Source organism: Electrona antarctica, assembly GCF_951216825.1.
Source record: "Electrona antarctica genome assembly, chromosome: 21".
Lineage (NCBI taxonomy): Eukaryota > Metazoa > Chordata > Actinopteri > Myctophiformes > Myctophidae > Electrona > Electrona antarctica.
This window is the reverse complement of record NC_136802.1, coordinates 33,977,621-33,998,074: the sequence shown is the minus strand read 5'-3', so window position 1 is coordinate 33,998,074 and position 20,454 is coordinate 33,977,621. Positions and strand designations below refer to the sequence as shown.

Sequence of the window (20,454 nt, the reverse complement as noted above, 5' to 3'; positions counted from 1 at the left end):
TGTGTGTGTGTGTGTGTGTGTGTGTGTGTGTGTGTGTGTGTGTGTGTGTGTGTGTGTGTGAAATGTGTTGGCTGACCCCACAGTGACCTCACCACACTCTGCTTGCCAGGGTGCTTAGCGGCACAACTTGATCTCTGACCTTTACACTCTAACATACATTCTCTCTCTCTCTCTCTCTCTCTCTCTCTCTCTCTCTGTGTCTCTCTATGGCGCTCTGTCTCCAGTAGACTTGCTCATCGCTAAATTCACTATGACAACACTTCCTGGTTCCAGTCAGTTGACCTTTGAACTCTCAAAGAATAACAGGAAGCTCCACCTCGGTATTCGCTCGCATACACACAGCAGAAGCGTATTGGCTGACCCTGAGATGACAATGGTCTGTTTCATGAATGTCATTTTTAAGTGACTTTTAAGTGACTCTGTGTGTGCCTGGCTGCCTGGCTGGCTGCATGTGTCTGAGCACGAAAATAGCATTTGGTTGGTTTTCAAAACCAAGTGTCACTGTTGTGCAGCCTAACACACACATACATATTAACTGTATATATGATGATTTCAGGTGTATCAGTACAGTACAGTACAGCGGCCCCCTGGGGACCCCCACACAGTAACTATGTCATTTCTCAACAGTTTCGGACGTGAGGCGGCTCGCCGGAACCGGGCCGGCACCTTGGGCGCGTTCCTGCTGGTCTGGAAGTTACGGGGACTTAAATTAAACCATTCATTTAATTCTCTCAAGGGTTAAATTATTGTTAAAGATCTGCATTACTTAATTTACAACATACAATTTACAAAGTGTACGGTATTACAGAATGTAGAAGAATTGTTATTTTTGCAACAACATGGAACGATGCAAGTTCCCTTTTATGCCCATATATGGAGTTCTTTGTCAGGCATGCCCAAATATGGAGTCTATGCAGATGTCAGAACCACATTGTGATGTCAGAACAGGTCAGCTCCATATATGGAGCATGTGCACAGGCCCTGTCCAGAGCCCAGGCAGAGGCCTTTTGTGGCGGTTCTGGACAACCGTGGGTCCGACCGACTCGACACTGGGCACACCACCCCCCTGTGGGGGGTGTGGAACGTGTGTGGTGGATTTGAAGTGGGCGGGGCGAACGGTTTTCGAGTTCCGTGGATTACAGACGTACAGAGACTTGGTGCAGATAGATTATTATTATTATTACCTCTGCATCGCAGGTCGCTCTCCGACGCTTCGTAACCGGGCCGACAGGAACAGGAAGTGGACGGATGCCCCACCCACTGGCCGTCCTCGCCGCAAAGCATGCTGGGAGGCGTGGCCTGCTCGCCGGGGGGTGTGACGGCATTCTCCACACACACGCCCTGAGCCTGAACGCACGCACGCACACACACACACAGAGTTAGGATGTGTGAAAGAACTTTTTGAATTGGAAACAAAATAAAAACAACAACACCAAAACACCAACAGCAAACAGTTTTTATGTAAGGAAAAGTTCCATAGTAAGAACAACACATGGTAATACATCAAATACATAGAAATAGTCATCTAGGATCCTAGGAACAGTAGAATATATAAACATAGAAAGCAAGTTAAGAACGTAACATCCGTCTTTAACAGTAGAATATCTGTACAATGAAACTAAGCGTTTACACTATAGAGTGCTATGTCTACACAAAATTCTAACTAAATTACCTAAGTTGAGCCTTTGCATACGTCTGTAAGGTCGTTGAGGCTAGGGCTAAGATGGAGTCTGAAGAAGGTGGGGCTACGGCGGAAGTTTACATTTAGGGGGTAATAACTAATCATATGTAATATTAAAATAATCATTTTTAATAAGCCTACCTGTGTGACCAGGGACAGTGGAACAGTTAGTTAATAGATATTAAATCATATTTAATATTAAATCATATTTAATAATCCTACCTGCGTGACCAGGGAATGGGGAACGGTCTCAGGGAAGCTAGCGAAGGCTCTGGTCATTTGGGGACACTTCTTGTAGTACACGCGTACGGCCAGCAGGGCCATGCAGACGCCCTGGCCCTGGAAGGCCAGATAGAACCCTCTGTGCTTCAGAGATCCTAGACGGAAGGTCTTCACGTTGGACCTCCTCTCTCCTCCTCTACGAAGGAGGTGGTCTGCTGCTACCGTATCCACCTGGACATATATTAGAAAACATATATATATATAAATATAGAAAAACATATATATATAAATATATACATATATATATATACTACACATACATTATTAGTCATGATATGACTTAAGTTCATCTGGCCTCTATCAGACTCTCTCTCTGATTCATCCAGGGACGTCCGTCTTAGTGGGCAGAATTTATGTTGGTTGAAATCGTCTTTGTGATTGGTTGAGAAAAATCATAGGTGATATTCGACGATATCCAATCGAGACGTCACTTAATTTGTCCAGGTCCTGACCCGTGCTTGCTGGCTAGGAGCATGCTCAGTAAAACGCAGTGACGCCCCCTGCAGCCACTGCGTTTTTTAGTTTTACTGAGGTTAGGGGTTTTGTAGAGAATTCAACCTCAGGAACCGGTATACTTGCAAGGATGACCGCAGGAACGCCAAGCATGCAACACAATGTAAGGTGTTGCCAGGAACAATCCCCCAGGGGGAAGAAGTTGGGTTAGGTTTAGGTATAGGTTTACTGAGGTTATAGGTTTAGGGGTAGGTTTTGGCTGTCAATCACAGCGACTGGCCAATCACAGCGCACCTTTTACTCAAACCCGCTGAAGATCCCATGCTTGCCTCCCCCATGAGTTAGTGTCGAAGTGTCTTTGAGCAAGACACTGAACCCCTAATTGCTCCCAATGAGCAGGTTGGTGCCTTGCATGGTTTCCTCCACCATCGGTGTGTGAATATGTGTGATGTGTCTGTGTGTCTGTGTGTCTGTGTGCGTGCGTGCGTGCGTGCGTGCGTGCGTGCGTGCGTGCGTGCGTGCGTGCGTGCGTGCGTGCGTGCGTGCGTGCGTGCGTGCGTGCGTGCGTGCGTGCGTGCGTGCGTGCGTGCGTGCGTGCGTGCGTGCGTGCGTGCGCGTACCTTGCTATAAGGGTTCTCCATCCAGGCAGGGTGATTGGGCGTGGCCTCGTCTTTGTCGGACGAATAGGAATAAAGGTTAAACGTTTCTTTACAATGACGAGAATTTAACCCCGAACACTCCATCATGGTGAACCTGAAACAATACAATTAATACAATACCATTAGAACAATACAATTATAACAATATAATATCTGTGTAAAATCATATTGAATAGTTGTCTGGCACTACAGGTCCTCGAATAATGAAGTGAAACTAAATGAAAATTGTCAGGCTAGCATTCCAAATTCAAATAATAGAAAACATTAGAAAACAATATAATTCAAACAATGGAGAAAAATATAATTTAAACTATATAATTCAAACAATAGAATTCAAACAATAGAATTCAAACAATAGAAAACAAAACCGTAGAATTCAAACAATACAATTCAAACAATATAATTCTAACAGTAGAATTCAAACAATAGACAACAATAGAATTCAAACAATAGAAAACAATGGAATTCAAACAATAGAAATGGACCAAATAGACAGAGTTCAAAGCAAGCTGTCAATCAAAGGTAAATGAACCAACCGGATCTCTACGTAGAGGACGGAGGCGGAGCTACGAGGGATCCAGCCCGTTCTCAGCCAATAGGACGCAGCGCTATCCGGAGAGCACAGCTGATAGGTCCGTACGCTGTTGGCCTCGTCGTCCAATCCGCTCATCTCCTCCCACTGACAGACGGACAGGCGGACAGGCAGACAGGCAGACAGGCAGACAGGCAGACAGGCAGACAGGCAAACAGGCAGACAGGCAGACAGGCAGACAGGCAGGCAGACAGACAGACAGACAGACAGACAGACAGACAGACAGACAGACAGACAGACAGACAGACAGACAGACAGACAGACAGACAGACAGACAGACAGACAGGTGAGTTCAACAGTCCATACACAGTTGTGTGTTTTTTCAGCTGAATACCGAAAATATCAGATCTATAAGCTCACAAATCAGAAATGACACTTTAGGATATAATATTAAATATAATATGATTTCATACCTGCAGTGTGACACTGTGAGCTTGTAGATCTGCTATTTACGGAGCATTAAATGACCTGTCTTTTAGTTCTACTGGATCTCTTCTCCACCAATCATCCCTTTTTATTTGTTGACAAAATTGTCAATCTTAGTTTTAGTCACCGTAGAGTCATTTTTCATTTCGTTTTTGCCAAAGAATAAAGGCTGTCGATGGACATTTTTCGTTATGGTTTTAGTCAACGAAATGATCTCTGGAATGATGTCAGTTTGTAGTTCAATAAATTAGTGCGTGCGTGCGTGCGTGCGTGCGTGCGTGCGTGCGTACCTGTGGGTCGTCAGCAGGGTAGCTCGTCCATCGTAGGTCTGATGTTTCTAGTTTGGTGTTCATCACCACCTCTGATAGAGAGACATAGAGAGACAGAGAGTGAGTTTGAATCAATCCAAATCGCTTTACACGCAGGTTTTCTTTGGTAATGTAAACATTTCTTTGTTAAGTGACACTGCGTGCGCCTCGAGACATGAGACTAACTTGGGACTGTACATGGAGCGCCAAAGTCCTGGTTCCAAAGGGCTCACGGACAGTCAGATGATTCTTCATATCTATATGAGTGAAACCACCGGGAAGTCCGGGATGATTTGTTTATTTTTCAAACACAGTTCTTCCCCATGGGGATTATAATACATATAAGAAATACACAAACCCTAACCCGTGGACTCAGCGCCCTCTAGCAATATTGACGTCAGACTTCGGTGCTCTATTTGTGAGCTCCCTACTCTGGGGGCGGGGGAGACGGCCGCGAATAAGCCGAAATAAGTTACCACATAAAACAGACCAAAAAACACCAAATAAACACACGTGCATGTGCACTCCGGCACCTTTATTACTAATTAAGCACTGCTGATGTAGGAATAGAATGCTCTTAATAATATGACATAATTTCTGTCTACTCTCTCTGTATTTTCATTGGTTCAGAAACCTTGCCTACCAGTGACATCATCATTTCTGTCTACTCTCTCTGTGTCTCATTGGTTCAGAAACCTTGCCTACCAGTGACATCATCGATGGGGAAAATACTAATGTACTGAAGGATGCAATGATGGAAGCTAAGAATGTTGGAGAGAGAGAGAGAGAGAGAGAGAGAGAGAGAGAGAGAGATTCTGGGTCCTAACCACAAAATATTTTCCAAGCTTTCAAAGAAATAGCAATGCTGTTTAGTGTTAGACACACACGTGCGCACGCACACACACACACACCCAGTGCCGCTTCTGTAGGCTTACGCGCCACACAGTACCCACAAACACATCATGCATAGGGCAACCAAATGGTCAGCAGCAGCTCTGCACACACACACACACACACACACAGCTGCAGATCCTGAAGCTGATTAGTAACGTGTGTGGGATGGGTGGGGTGATCCAATGGGGGTTTAAAAAATGTGCGTCCTATAAACCTTTTCTACCTCACACACACACACACACACACACACACACACACACACACACACACACACACACACACACACACACACACACACACACACACACACACACACACACACACACACACACACACACACACACACACACACACACACACAGAGCGGGTGTCTTGTGTAAACATCCCACCAATTTCCGTATCCTGATCATAAATGCTTATCACTGTTTATAGAAGTGTGTGCGTGTGTGTGTGTGTGTGCGTGCGTGCGTGCGTGCGTGCGCACGTGTGTTCCATTCTTTCCAACATAAACTAAAGTTATACTTTTGATAAACTTTCATAATTCTGACAAACATTGTTTACTGTGTGTCGCTTTGGGTGGAGAGGAATGCACTCTGCATTCCCAACCAGGGACGGCTATGATACAGTTTACAATTTAGGACGCTCTTAATCCAGAGTGATTTACAGTAAGCAAGAACAACATATGGTAATACATAAAATACATAGAAATAGTCATAAATGATCACAAGTAAACCAAGAACCTATCATCAGTCAGTCTAACAGTATAGAACAGGCATGTGCACACATAGACATCAAAGGGGGCTTGAGCCCCTGCCCTTTTACCCGTCTGTAAAACAACTGCCCTCTCCAGACCATGAATGGAGCATTTAACCCATTTAGGCATGACCTCAAATTTAAAAAGAATCTTCTAAATCCTCCAGCTTTCTGAAATAAATATTTTCACGATTTTTCAAAAATAGCAGATCTACAAGCTCATAGCGCGCCACTCGGTGGCGCGCTATGAGCTTGTAGATCTGCTATTTTTCAATAGCTAAATTATAACATTGTTTAAAACACCAAAAGGGGTTCCCCGTTCCCGCCCAAAATGGGTTAAAGAAATTCAATTCGAACGCAGTATTCAGGGATTCCCAAAGTATTCCCAAACTCTCCTGAACTCGAACGCAGCATTTTGCATTGAGAGAATTTGTCCTGCGTGTAGAAATCCATGTCGACATCAGTAGCAAAAGAGTGTGGGTCGTGCTGTGAAAATAGCAGATCTACAAGCTCTCAACACGTCGCAGCGTGACGTGTTGTGGGCTTGTAGATCTGCTATTTTGGCCAAAAGTGCCCTTTTAGAGATTTTCGGCCCCTGCCTCTCTAGCATTCTCTGCACGTCCCCGCAGTAGAATATCTGTACAATGAAACTATGAGTATACGCTATAGAGTGCTATTATGTCTACATGATATGATATGCTATTTAAATAATATAAGTTTAGTTTAGCCTTTCCATACATCTGTAAGGTGGGTCGAGGCTAGTGCAAGTAGTGCAAGACAGTGCAAGTGCTACGGGCTAAGACGGAGTCTGAAGAGGTGGGTTTTTATACTACTGCAGAAGATTGGGAGTGAGTCTGCAGTTCTGATTGCAATGGGAAGTGCATTCCATACTTTTGGAGCCAGAAGGGAGAAGACAGTTGTGTCGGGAGGAACCCACCTAACCTGATTTTTTTTTCTCCCATAAATCAATGCTATTGAGCTATTTTTTAAAATATCGAAGACCGACTGACATAGAAACATAGCTTTTTCAGAAAACTGTCAGGATGTAGAAGACATTTTTTGAATCTGATCTCAGGTCAAAATGGGTTAAGGACCTCTTTAGTCTGACCTTATTGTATATGCTGGAACACCTGAACACCATATCTCCCTCCTGAAGGGAGGCTACGGCGGATTCGAATGCCATCAATGCACTGAAAGGGACACAATCACGTTTAATCAGAGAGAGCATTGAATGCTGCAGTAGACGCGTCTGACCTACCGCAACCAACCGTCTCCCCATATTGTGACGCTTAGTAGGCTGCATTCGGTGGGTTGATCACAGGTAAGGTACTGTTACCTCAGTCACAGTACCTAACCTCAGTCTTAACCAGCCACGCAAGTCCCCTAACCTCATATCAGTTTTAACTAGCCACATAAGTCCCCTAACCTCATATATTAACCAGCCACGTAAGTCCCCTAACCTCATATTAGTTTTAACCGGCCACATAAATCCTCTAATCTCATATCAGTCTTAACCGGCCACGTATGTCCCCTAACCTCATATCAGTCTTAACCGGCCACGTAAGTCCCCTAACCTCATATCAGTCTTAACCGGCCACGTAAGTCCCCTAACCTCAAATCAGTTTTAACCAGCCACGTAAGTCCCATAACCTCATATCAGTTTTAACCAGCCACGTAAGTCTCCTAACCTCATATCAATCAGTCTTAACCGGCCACTTAAGTCCCCTAACCTCATATGAGTCTTAACCGGCCACATAGTCAGTTGACAATGCGTGTCGTCGCGGGTAGCCGTGATCAATGCACAGAATGCAGCATACTATGATGGTAGGTCAGTAGATGTGTCTACTGAGAGCATTCAATGCTCTGATTGAACGTGATTTTGTCCCTTTCAATGCATTGATCATCATGGCATTCGAAACGGGTCTGCTGGCCAGACTGGCCAGACTGAGTAGCGAAGTGACAAAACAAATCCACGGAACGCAGCGATTCAGGCTGGAACCCAGGCTGTGATAAGTACAGTGAAAGCAGTAGCTACACAGGTAAAAAACACTGAGCGATAAACCAGTGGACATACTATCAACTACTACAGGTTTAGAATCAGGTCTGAATAGGTTAGAATGATGCTGTTACACAAGATGTCAATAAAGACAGACAGACAGACAGACAGACAGACAGACAGACAGACAGACAGACAGACAGACAGACAGACAGACAGACAGACAGACAGACAGACAGACAGACAGACAGACAGACAGACAGACAGACAGACAGACAGACAGACAGACAGACAGACAGACAGACAGACAGACAGAGAATCATCCCTCCTTCTTTCCGAGGACAGCGGAAGACAAGATGATTGTTCCATTGTACTCTATTCTATTCATAGTGTGTGTGTGTGTGTGACTGTGTGACTGTGTGTGTGTGTGTGTGTGTGACTGTGTGCGTGTGTGCGTGCGTGCGTGCGTGCGTGCGTGCGTGCGTGCGTGTGTGCGTGCGTGCGTGCGTGCGCGCGCGCGCGCGTGCGTGCGTGCGTGCGTGCGTGCGTGCGTGCGTGCGTGCGACTGTGATCTGCTGAACTTCTAATTAACGTAAAACCCCCAAAACAACATACACAAACACACACACACACACACACACACACACACACACACACACACTGTTGTGAGGCAGTAGTGTAAGTGTTGCTTCCAGCGAATGTTGTCATGTAAACACAACCACACTGACTCATAACACGCACGCACGCACACACACACACACCACGCACACACACACACACACACACACACACACACACACACACACACACACACACGTCACACACACAGTCCAAACGGCGCCAAAGCCTGCTCCGGCTATCTCAATTACAACTAAATAAACTCCCTAACACTGGTGGTGGATAAAGTACTCAATTGTTTTAGTAGCCTTGCCAAGCCATGAGGGCAGGAGCCTATCTCCTGTTTCTGTAGCGTGAGGCAGCTTGATGTACAAGTACACCCCCTGGACATGACGCTATGTCGCAGGGACGTACCCCCAATCCAACCATTGATGCTGAGTGTCAAGCAGGGAGGCACTGGGTCCCATTTTTTAGAGTCTTTGGTATGACCCGGCCGGGGATTGAGCCCCGACCTCCCAGTCTCAGGGCGAACACCACAAGGCCACTGAGCTGGTACTCAATTGTTTTACTAAAATAAAAGTATCAATACTGCAATCTAGAAATACTGTTACAAGTAATAGTAAACTATAAACACTGTAGGATGGCAGATCAAAAATGACATGACATTTTAGAGAGGGCTCAGAGGGTTCTGATTTCCACCAAACATAGACAGATGCAATTTAACATTTAACTTACTTTACCCCGCTCAGGTTACACAAGATTGATAGGAGTATTTCCCCGGACGTGCCAAAGATGTAAGATAACAGAAGGCTGCCTATTACATAGGTTATGGAGCTGCCCACTTCGTGTTGATTACTGGAAGTTCATCATGTCTACTGTCTCTGATAGCATAGAGATTGAAATACCACATGATCCAATAATTTGGTTTACTGGGTGACGTGAAAAGTGATCAACACAAATTTTAACAAAGAGTATTTTGTGTTACTCGCCAGACGCCAGTACTGCTGCGAAGAAAATCATTTTGGTTAACTGGAAATCTGAAAACTCACCTTCACAGAGACACTGGCTGAATGAGCTTTCATCATACTGTACTCCTGACAAGATACTGTACAATGTAAGGAGAAAGCCTGCTACTTATGAAAAGATCTGGGGTGGGTTCTTTGAGGTTCTACCTTCAATATCTCCTCTGGGTTGATTATTATTATTTATTTTTTTATCCGAGTTGATGTTGTCAAGTGGTTATGGACAATACAGAGTAATGAAAGCTGTGTAGTTTACCTTTCTGGGGTTGGGGTGGTGGGGGGGGGGTCCCTTTTTTCCAGTTTTGTTTTTCTTTTTGCTGTTTTTGGTTTTCGTTTTTGAGTTTGTCTTAAAAAAATCATGATTCTGTAATTCTGTGTTTTGAATGATGTTTGCATTATCATTAAATAAATCTTAAAAAGACGTGTCTACATAACTTTTTATCTAAACTATTCAAAGGAGCTTTATTGGCTTGAGAAAACATTTACATTGCCAAAGAAAAAAGTGGAACAAATAACAATAGTACTATATCAAAACAAAAAGTACGTACAATAAACAATTAAAAGTCAGAATCTCAATATATCAATGTCTATGTACCGAGATCACGCGATGCAGGAATACACACAATGATTAGTCTTTAGGGTGGTTGTGTTCCATTTGATATCCTTCTCCTATCACAGCAGCTCACAAATCATGCTGCTGTGTTTGCACATTGTTGTACTTCGCCCAGCAGATATGTTGAATTTGTACATAGTTGTACTTCACCCAACAGATGTGGGAGTTTGTTTTGTCATTGGTCATGTTTTCAAACTCTCCTTGGGTGATTGTAATCCGTGGACAGATCGTTAGGAAATGTCTATGAATTGATTGCATGGGGCCTAAATGGAAACGTTTTTTTGGTGCTATCCCTTTTGGAATAAGTGTTTGACTAGTGTACTCTATTTATACATAGACTTGGGTGCCATAAAAGTACATAGACTTGGGTGCCATAAAAGTACATAGACTTGGGTGCCATAAAAGTACATAGACTTGGCTGCCATAAAAGTACATAGACTTGGGTGCCATAAAAGTACTAATGAACTAATCAATCAATCAATGTAGCTCAGTTTTAGCCTCGCGTAGCGATACTAATATCACTAATATAGTCTCGTTCCTCTCAGCATTAGATTCCCATATTTGCATACTGGGCCCTGGTTGGTGACAGCCTGGTTTCAGACGAATCTGGTTGGCTAGTCACCACTTCGGCCGCGAAGTCCTCCCACAATTGAGAGGGGCCAGACTCAATCTGCCTGGGGCTAATCTGTTATTACATTTCAGCTGGTCGGTAACAAGTCGTGACTCGTGAGGGCACACTTCGTGCGTAGTTCAGTTCAGCAAAACATAGACCATGACGCACCATGCAGAAGTGCTGCCTAGGCCCATGCTCCGCAACCAGCGATACGCCACTGACCGACGCTACCCCTGCGTTTTTAATCCAGCTCCGATACGTCACAGACCGCGGTGGCTCAGGGGTAGAGTGGCTGGGTGGTGACCGCAAGGTTGCCAGTTTGAACCCGGGCTCCCCCAGAGTAAGTGTCCTTGAGCAAGACACTGAACCCCTAATTGCTCCTGATGTGCTGGTTGGTGCCTTGCATGGTTTCCGCCGCCATCGGTGTATGAATGTGTGTGTGAATGGGTGAATGTAATGCACAATCTATGTAAAGCGCCTTGGATAAAGGGCAAGGCGCTTTATAAATGCACCGTTTACCAGAACCCCTGTGTTTTCAACCGATCTCCGTGGTTTGCTTTCCCTGTCCGTGATGCGCTGGACTGAGAATATACACGGTGCAGCGGACACACCACATTCACAGAGAAACGACAACAACACAGAACAGCGGACACATGACAAACAGTGGCACAAGATACATCGCTGTCGGCCCTCGTTCCAAATGACACGCGATTATTCACGGAGAAACAACACGGACAGAGTGGCGTTAGATGCGAGCACACTCTAGTCTAAGGGTGCGTTCGGAAATGCGCACCGGGAGCGCACTCGTCTATTAGTTTGTATTGGCATTACGCTAATTGATAGGGTTACCCTGACCCTATAATCTGCCTATATCCGAACGCACCCTTAAATTGCATTCTCTCTCTCTCTCTTTCTCTCTCTCTCTCTCAACACAATGCTGATTCAAACACACATCAAATATGTTATTAACTGTAACTACCAAGCACTTACTGCATGTGTGTGTGTGTGTGTGTGTGTGTGTGTGTGTGTGTGTGTGTGTGTGTGTGTGTGTGTGTGTGTGTTAAAGTCCATCTTCCTGTAGATAATCCCTCGCCAAACCAAGATCCTGTAATTGTGTGTGTGTGTGTGTGTGTGTGTGTGTGTGTGTGTGTGTGTGTGTGTGTGTGTGTGTGTGTGTGTGTGTGTGTCTACTTCCTCCACCAAAGACAAACCCTAAATGTTCCACACGCACACACATGCGCGCACACAAACAAACACACACAGTCAGACACACACGCTCGCGCACACACACAGACACACACCTCCCGTATTCAACAATGACACAGTGTAATGTAATAATAATAATAATAATAATGATAATGATTATTGTTATGATAAATGAAACACTGTTATTATCAGATACTCAGATACCAAACTGTCTGTAATTATTATTCATAGTATAGAAGCAGGTGGTGGGAAAAGTACTCAAATGTATACACGTATTGGCATCAAAATGTACTTAAAGTACCAAAAGTAAAAGTACTCATTGTGCAGAATGTCCCATTTAAGGTTTTCAAATGTATAAAAAACGTTTTGAAAATAGCAGATCTACAAGCTCACAATGCGTTATGATGGGTCAGTAAATTTAGATTACATTTAGGACAGAGAGCTGACACCACATGCCTTTTTCTACTAGTGAAGCGTACGGTAGAGCCCGTTCATTCATTACATTTATATCGATATCTATTGATAGACAGGCGTTGACACTAAACAGGCGTTGGCAGCTAAATAAAACACTAAGGGTTGCCCACCTGCCCCCGGCAGGTAAATAAAACACTAAGGGTTGTCCACCTGCTCCTGGCAGGTAAATAACACACTAATGATTGCCCACCTGCCCCTGGCAGCTAAATAAAACACTAAGGGTTGCCCACCTGCCCCTGGCAGCTAAATAAAACACTAAGGGTTGCCCACCTGCCCCTGGCAGCTAAATAAAACACTAAGGGTTGCCCACCTGCCCCTGGCAGGTAAATAACACACTAAGGGTTGCCCACCTGCCCCTGGCAGCTAAATAAAACACTAAGGGTTGCCCACCTGCCCCTGGCAGGTAAATAACACACTAAGGGTTGCCCACCTGCCCCTGGCAGCTAAATAAAACACTAAGGGTTGCCCACCTGCCCCTGGCAGGTAAATAACACACTAAGGGTTGCCCACATGCCCCTGGCGGGTAAATAAAACACTAAGGGTTGCCCACCTGCCCCTGGCGGGTAAATAAAACACTAAGGGTTGCCCACCTGCCCCTGGCAGGTAAATAAAACACTAAGGGTTGCCCACCTGCCCCTGGCGGGTAAATAAAACACTAAGGGTTGCCCACCTGCCCCTGGCAGGTAAATAAAACACTAAGGGTTGCCCACCTGCCCCTGGCAGGTAAATAAAACACTAAGGGTTGCCTACCTGGCCCTGGCAGGTAAATAAAACCCTAAGGGTTGTCCACCTGCCCCTGGCAGGTAAATAACACACTAAGGGTTGCCCACCTGCCCCTGGCAGCTAAATAAAACACTAAGGGTTGCCCACCTAACCCTGGCAGGTAAATAAAACACTAAGGGTTGCCCACCTGGCCCTGGCAGGTAAATAAAACACTAAGGGTTGTCCACCTGCCCCTGGCAGGTAAATAAAACACTAAGGGTTGTCCACCTGCCCCTGGCAGGTAAATAACACACTAAGGATTGCCCACCTGCCCCTGGCAGCTAAATAAAACACTAAGGGTTGTCCACCTGCCCCTGGCAGGTAAATAACACACTGAGGGTTGCACATGCATGTGTAATGCACAACCTATGTAATGATCCTTGGATATAAGCGCTATATAAATGCACCATTTACAACACTAAATGATTGCTCTCAAACTATTCGATAGGTTTAGGAAAAAAATAGCAGACATTTTATATTTGGGTTGCTGTTCTTGAGGAGGACCGGGCCCTGGGGGTCCCTGGAACACACTTTAAGAACCACACTGCCATAGACTTTGATCTCTCTCTCTCTCTTTCTCTCACACGCCTGTCTCACTCACCTTCTTCTGCAGAACACCGTGACGTCATCAACAGCGCCGCCACCAGCATCTTCATTATCATCATCATCGTCATCATCACCGCCAGACTGACGCTAAAACTCCGTTTCCTAGGCAACCACGCCGGGTGTCACCGTCACGCACAATAAAACACTCCAACCGTGTCCGATATATCGACAGATATCGATAAATGATCAATGTATCGATCCTCGTGTCTGACGGTATGGCGTGCCGTCAGCTGGGCTGCCCCCCCGGCCCCGCGGGTCGCAGCACCACGTGACCCTCTCCACTCATCAGAAGAACTTTAAAAAGTATACTTTTTATTAACGTTTTTAATCCACTTAAATATATAAAAAATAAAAAAGTAATCCACTTAAAATGTCATAAAAATATATTAAAAAAATATAAAAAGTAATCGACTTAAAATGTCCTTAAAAATGTAAAGATGAAGGTATAATCCCGTTGGAATTTAATTGGAATGGAAAAACAACAAAATTAATCCGGTTGGAAATGGAATCAAGTTAAAAGTTGTGTAGTTTAGGAAAACAAGTTGCTTTTAATCCACTTTGGGAAAACTATTCTCTCCTTTCTGTGTATTCTGTCTCTTTCTGTGTATTCTGTCTCTCTTTTGTCTCTTCTGTCTGCCTCTCTTCCTGCAAAATGTGTATTCTCTCTCTACCCCCCCTTATTGTCTTTCTCTGCACTCTATTCTCTCTCTATCTATCCCCCCTTTCTTTCTGTATTCTATCTCTTTTTACCTGTCTGTCTGTCTGTCTGTCTGTCTGTCTGTCTATCTATCTGTCTCTCTCTCCATCTACCCCCGTCTGTCAATCTAACTTCAAGATGTTTCTCACTAACTCTTTCCATCCATAATATTCTCTCTTTTTACCTGTCTCTCTCTCTCTCTCTCTCTCTCTCTCGCTCTCTCTCTACAGTAGTCTCTACAGTAGTGTCTCCATCATTTCCATCGGGTTTTTTAAATCCAGTTTCTTCTCTTTGTCTTTTCTTTTATTATCCTTGGACCTTTTCTTTCTTTTCTTCTCCTCCAGCCAGGAATGTAAACAAAACGTCCCGCGAAAGTTCGCTCGTTACTTTGTTTCCGCCAAAAATAAACAACTCGAAACAAAACAAACGACGAAGACGAGTTTTAAAAACGTCAACAAAACAAACAAACAAACGGACGAAAACTTTGTCGGAGAAAGGGGAAAAAAGTCTCTCTCTCTCCCTCTCTCTCTCTCTCTGATTCTGCACGAGACACCCGAGACCAAACCACGCCTACGCCCCGCCCCCTGCCGGCCCGGAGGGGCTGCAGTCATTGGCTGGGAACGTCTGTCAATCAAAGAGCTAACTATGGGAGAGCCCAGGGGAGGGGGCGGGGCTGGTGGACAAGAAGAGGGGTCGACAATGGAATTCACGCACACACGCGCGCGCGCGCACACACACACACACACACACAAACACGCACCAAAGGATGAAAGGAAGAGGATGTACTTAAGTAAAAGTAGTCAATGCAATGCCATTTAGTAAAAGTACTTAATATTATAAGGAAAAGTAGGCCTACTGTATTGAACATTTTACTTTAGTAAGTGAATTGGCATAAATAGGCTATATAAAGTATACCGTAAAGTCAGTGGTGGTACTATAAGTACTGTACTTAAGTACAATTTTGAGGTATTTGTACTTTACTTGAGTATTTCCAATTTCCAGTACTTTTACTTCTACTCCACTACATCTCAGAGTCAAAATTAGTACTTTTCTTCACTACAATTATTTGAAAACTTTAGTTACTAGTTACTTTGGCAATTTTCATTTAGAAAACATACATTAACTAACCACTTCAACCCTATACATTTCGGCCAATTGGATGCGTCGCAACGCGACACAGTGAGAGCTTGTAGATCGGCTGTTTTCAATAGATTTTCAACTCATTTTGAACTTGTGAAATGGGACATTGTGCAATATGAATAATCTTACTTTTAGTACTTTAAGTACATTTCGATGCAGATACTTGTGTACTTTTACTCAAGTACATTTTCAATGTGTACGTGCGTCCGTGCGTGCGTGCGTGTGTGTGCGTGCGTGCGTGTCATGCATTGTGTATGAGCCTGGGAGAGTCATTGACACCTCAGGTGTTACATTGGTCACATGACACCTTATAACACCTATCAGCTTTCATCTCTCATACTGAGAGACAGACAGAGAGAGACGAGAGAGAGAGAGACAGAGAGAGAGAGAGAGAGAGAGAGAGAGAGAGAGAGAGAGAGAGAGAGAGAGAGAAGGAATTAGGACAGCTATTGATACGACCTTTCATGTCTGTGTGAAACATAAGAAAAGAGAGAGAGAGAGACACACACACACACACACACACACACACACACACACACACACACACACACACACACACACACACACACACACACACACACACACACACACACACACACACACAGCTGATTCAAACACACATCAAATATGTTATGAACTGTAACTACCAAGCACTTACGGCACAAAAAAACTCTTGCCCCCTCAGCCAGCTGGTCCTGGAACTCTGTGCACAAACACAAACAGAGCCACCAGATAGAACACCCACTGGACTACACCTTATGATAAAACAGTGAAAGGAAAGCTATCTGAAACCAGAAGCGTAGTGTCCATTGGGCCACTCAGGCACAGGGCAGGCCCAGAGAGCTTGGCTAGTCTAGCGTCTGAAATACTGGCGCGAAAAAACAAGAAAAACAACAAAAGATATACGCTAGCCTATATATACTTTTGGGAGTAACCTTGCGTCACCAGACTTTCCACCTCACCTCGGAGTGACATTGGCAGCTCCTGTGTGCATGCCCATTTCTGTTGTAGCCCCAGCTGCCAAAGTGTCTAAAATCACACCAACCACAGCAAGTCGCTGTTGTTTTAAATGGTCCCCCATTAGCACGTCGGCAAAACTGGTTGCACCTCGCTCGGAGTTGCGTCTCGTCCTCGTAGTTCCACCCCCCCGCCCCGCTTGCGATGTCAGTCAACATTTGAATCCACACTACGTGGCGTACACGCCTGCTGAGCACCGTGACCGATCCAAAACAAAGACAAATCACAGACTCAGCGAGCACAGTCTTGCAATCGAGAAAGGCAGTCATAAGACTATGTATACACTACAGTATGCACACACTGCACACAAAATGAAGTGGAAACTGAGCTACATTTCCTAACCGTCTGTCCACTGTACCAAGACATCAGAGACACATACTTCCCACAGATTACAATTTAGGCATTTATCAGAAGCTTAATCCAGAGCGATTTACAATAAGAACAACACATGGTATCAATACATAGAAATTAGTCATGAAGGATCATAAGCTAAAGGACCTAGCATCCGTCTAACAGTAGCATATATGTAGAATGAGACTATAAAGTGCTATCATATTATGTCTACATAAAATGCTATCTAAATTACACAAATTGAGCCTTTGCATACACCTGTAAGGTTGTCGAGGCTAGGGCAAGTGCTACAGGCTAAGATGGAGTCTGAAGAGGTGAGTTTTCAGACTACGGCAGAAGATTGGGAGTGAATCTGCAGTTCTGATGCATTCCATAGTTTTATAGAGACAGAAGGGAGAAGAGTCTGGGACGTGTGTGTGGAGCGTTGTCCAGGGTGTTTTAGAGAAGAGTCTGGGACGTGTGGAGCGTTGTCCAGATGTTTTAGAGAAGAGTCTAGGACGTGTGGAGCGTTGTCCAGGGTGTTTTAGAGAAGGGAGAAGAGTCAAGGACGTGTGGAACGTTGTCCAGGGTGTGTTAGAGAAGGGAGAAGAGTCAAGGACGTGTGGAACGTTGTCCAGGGTGTTTTAGAGAAGGGAGAAGAGTCAAGGACGTGTGGAACGTTGTCCAGGGTGTTTTAGAGAAGGGAGAAGAGTCAAGGACGTGTGGAACGTTGTCCAGGGTGTTTTAGAGAATGTTCCACCATAGCCTCCCTGCGTTGGTTGATCTGAGCGACTATAGCTACAGCGGAGCAGTTTGACGTCATGCCCAGGACACACACACACACACACACACACACACACACACACACACACACACAGACACACACACACACACACACACACACACACACACACACACACACACACACACACACACACACACACACACACACACACACACACACACACACACACACACACACACACACCCACACACACACACACACCTCTGGACAGGAAGTGCTTGCTTGCCACTGCTCGCGCTCCTGGGTTGCCCCCGGAAATGGGCCCCTCCCCTCCACTGTGTCGCCACGAAGACCCCATACACAATGAAGGTCACGACAGGAAGCCAGGCGCAGGAGCACTTCCTGTCTGAAGGGTGGGGGGTGCATACCATCCATCTATCTATCTATCTATCTATCTATCTATCTATCTATCTATCTATCTATCTATCTATCTATCTATCTATCTATCTATCTATCTATCTATCTATATATCTATCTATCTATCTATCTATATATATATATCTATATATCTATCTATATATCTATCTGTCATTAACTCTGTCTGTCTGTCTGACTGTCTGTCTGTCTGTCCGTCCGTCCGACGCTATTACGACGCATCAAGGCACGGCCAAAATGCATTTTAAAGTCGACAAAATCAACTGTATAGTTTTAGAGGACTAAAATCGTATATTTAGTCCACTAAAACTACTATTAACACTAAAACATAAGATATGACTAAAATGTAATTACATTTTACTCAAAAGACTGTAAATCAAAATGTGTACAGTACACTAACTACAATGAACATGAACCAGATACTTTGATCCATGATTGATGTGAGTACTTTATTATGAAAGCCTGGGTATCGAGGCTAGTACTTTATTAACAGTTTGTAGGAAGAAAAACAAATCACACCCGTGTGAAGTGAGGGGCGCTCTTATCATCATACATCATCAAACATCATCACATTCCGGCCAATCACGCTATTGGTGTCCTCACTTTTCTGTCCTCACTTTTTATCCTCAATACGTACAATTCTCAGCCAATCAAATCATCGCTATGGGGTACTCAGCCAATCAAATCATCGCTATGGGGTACGCAGGCAATCAAATAATCACTATGGTGTATATGGCCTACGCACACACAAAGCTGGGCATAGAAACAACAGGAAAGTGCAGTTCAATAGAGGGTATGCGCATGCTTAAAGTGAATGGCAAATCGAGTGGCAAAGCAACATGCAAAGTGAGTTTAACATTGTTTAATGTCGTTTAATGCAATCAGATAGGACTTTTCTGTTTGGATGTATGGGCTGTCAAGGCCAGAAAGTCGTTTTTTGCCACTCAGTAGACATTCCTGCATAACCTCCGGGTTTGGTGATGATGTCACCTGCATACCCTCTATAGAAGGTCTGCATCCTTTGAGCTGCCATTCATACAGAACCCTGCAGGTCCAGAGGTCATTCATACAGAACCCTGCAGGTCCAGAGGTCATTCATACAGAACCCTGTAGACCCAGAGGTCATTCATACAGAACCCTGCAGGCCCAGAGGTCATTCATACAGAACCATGCAGGCCCAGAGGTCATTCATACAGAACCATGCAGGCCCAGAGGTCATTCATACAGAACCCTGCAGGTCCAGGTCATTCATACAGAACCCTACAGGTCCAGAGGTCATTCATACAGAACCCTGCAGGTCCAGAGGTCATTCATACAGAACCCAGCAGGCCCAGAGGTCATTCATACAGAACCCTGCAGGCCCAGAGGTCATTCATACAGAACCCTGCAGGTCCAGAGGTCATTCATACAGAACCCTGCAGACCCAGAGGTCATCCATACAGAACCCTGCAGGCCCAGAGGTCATTCATACAGAACCCTGCAGGCCCAGAGGTCATTCATACAGAACCCTGCAGGCCCAGAGGTCATTCATACAGAACCCTGCAGGTCCAGAGGTCATTCATACAGAACCCTGCAGGTCCAGAGGTCATTCATACAGAACCTGATTCATAGTTCATACAGAACCCTGCAGGTCCAGAGGTCCTTCATACAGAACCCTGCAGGTCCAGAGGTCATTCATACAGAACCCTGCAGGTCCAGAGGTCATTCATACAGAACCCTGCAGACCCAGAGGTCATTCATACAGAACCCTGCAGGTCCAGGTCATTCATACAGAACCCTGCAGGTCCAGAGGTCATTCATACAGAACCCTACAGGTCCAGGTCATCCATACAGAACCCTGCAGGTCCAGGTCATTCATACAGAACCCTGCAGACCCAGAGGTCATTCATACAGAACCCTGCAGGTCCAGAGGTCATTCATACAGAACCCTGCAGACCCAGAGGTCATTCATACAGAACCCTGCTGCAGGCCCAGAGGCCCGGCCCAGGTAGGGCTCTGCCTTCTTTTTCAGGTCCGTTGATAACTCTACCGCTGTGTTCTATGTGCGCGTGCGTGTGTGTGTGTGATAATCATGCAGATTTGAAGAACATCTGTCGAACACATGTTACCATGGAGAGAAAGAGAGAGAGCGA

The 20,454-nt window shown here is 44.9% G+C and overlaps 1 protein-coding gene across 1 annotated transcript in view; it reads right to left on the bottom strand.

Annotated features, from left to right (window-relative positions):
• LOC306913672 (ephrin type-B receptor 4b-like) overlaps positions 1-15,192 on the bottom strand; it is a 29,873-nt gene extending 14,681 nt beyond the window's left edge. The window contains exons 1-6 of the mRNA XM_079490473.1: positions 13,954-15,192; positions 4,384-4,454; positions 3,612-3,754; positions 3,037-3,169; positions 1,904-2,134; positions 1,185-1,347 (exon numbers count right to left, since the gene is read on the bottom strand). Of these exons, the coding sequence (XP_079346599.1) occupies positions 1,185-1,347; positions 1,904-2,134; positions 3,037-3,169; positions 3,612-3,754; positions 4,384-4,454; positions 13,954-14,029 (817 nt within the window). The 5' untranslated portion in view covers positions 14,030-15,192. The remainder of the gene's footprint in view (positions 1-1,184; positions 1,348-1,903; positions 2,135-3,036; positions 3,170-3,611; positions 3,755-4,383; positions 4,455-13,953) is intronic.
• Between the last annotated feature and the right edge of the window lie 5,262 nt (positions 15,193-20,454).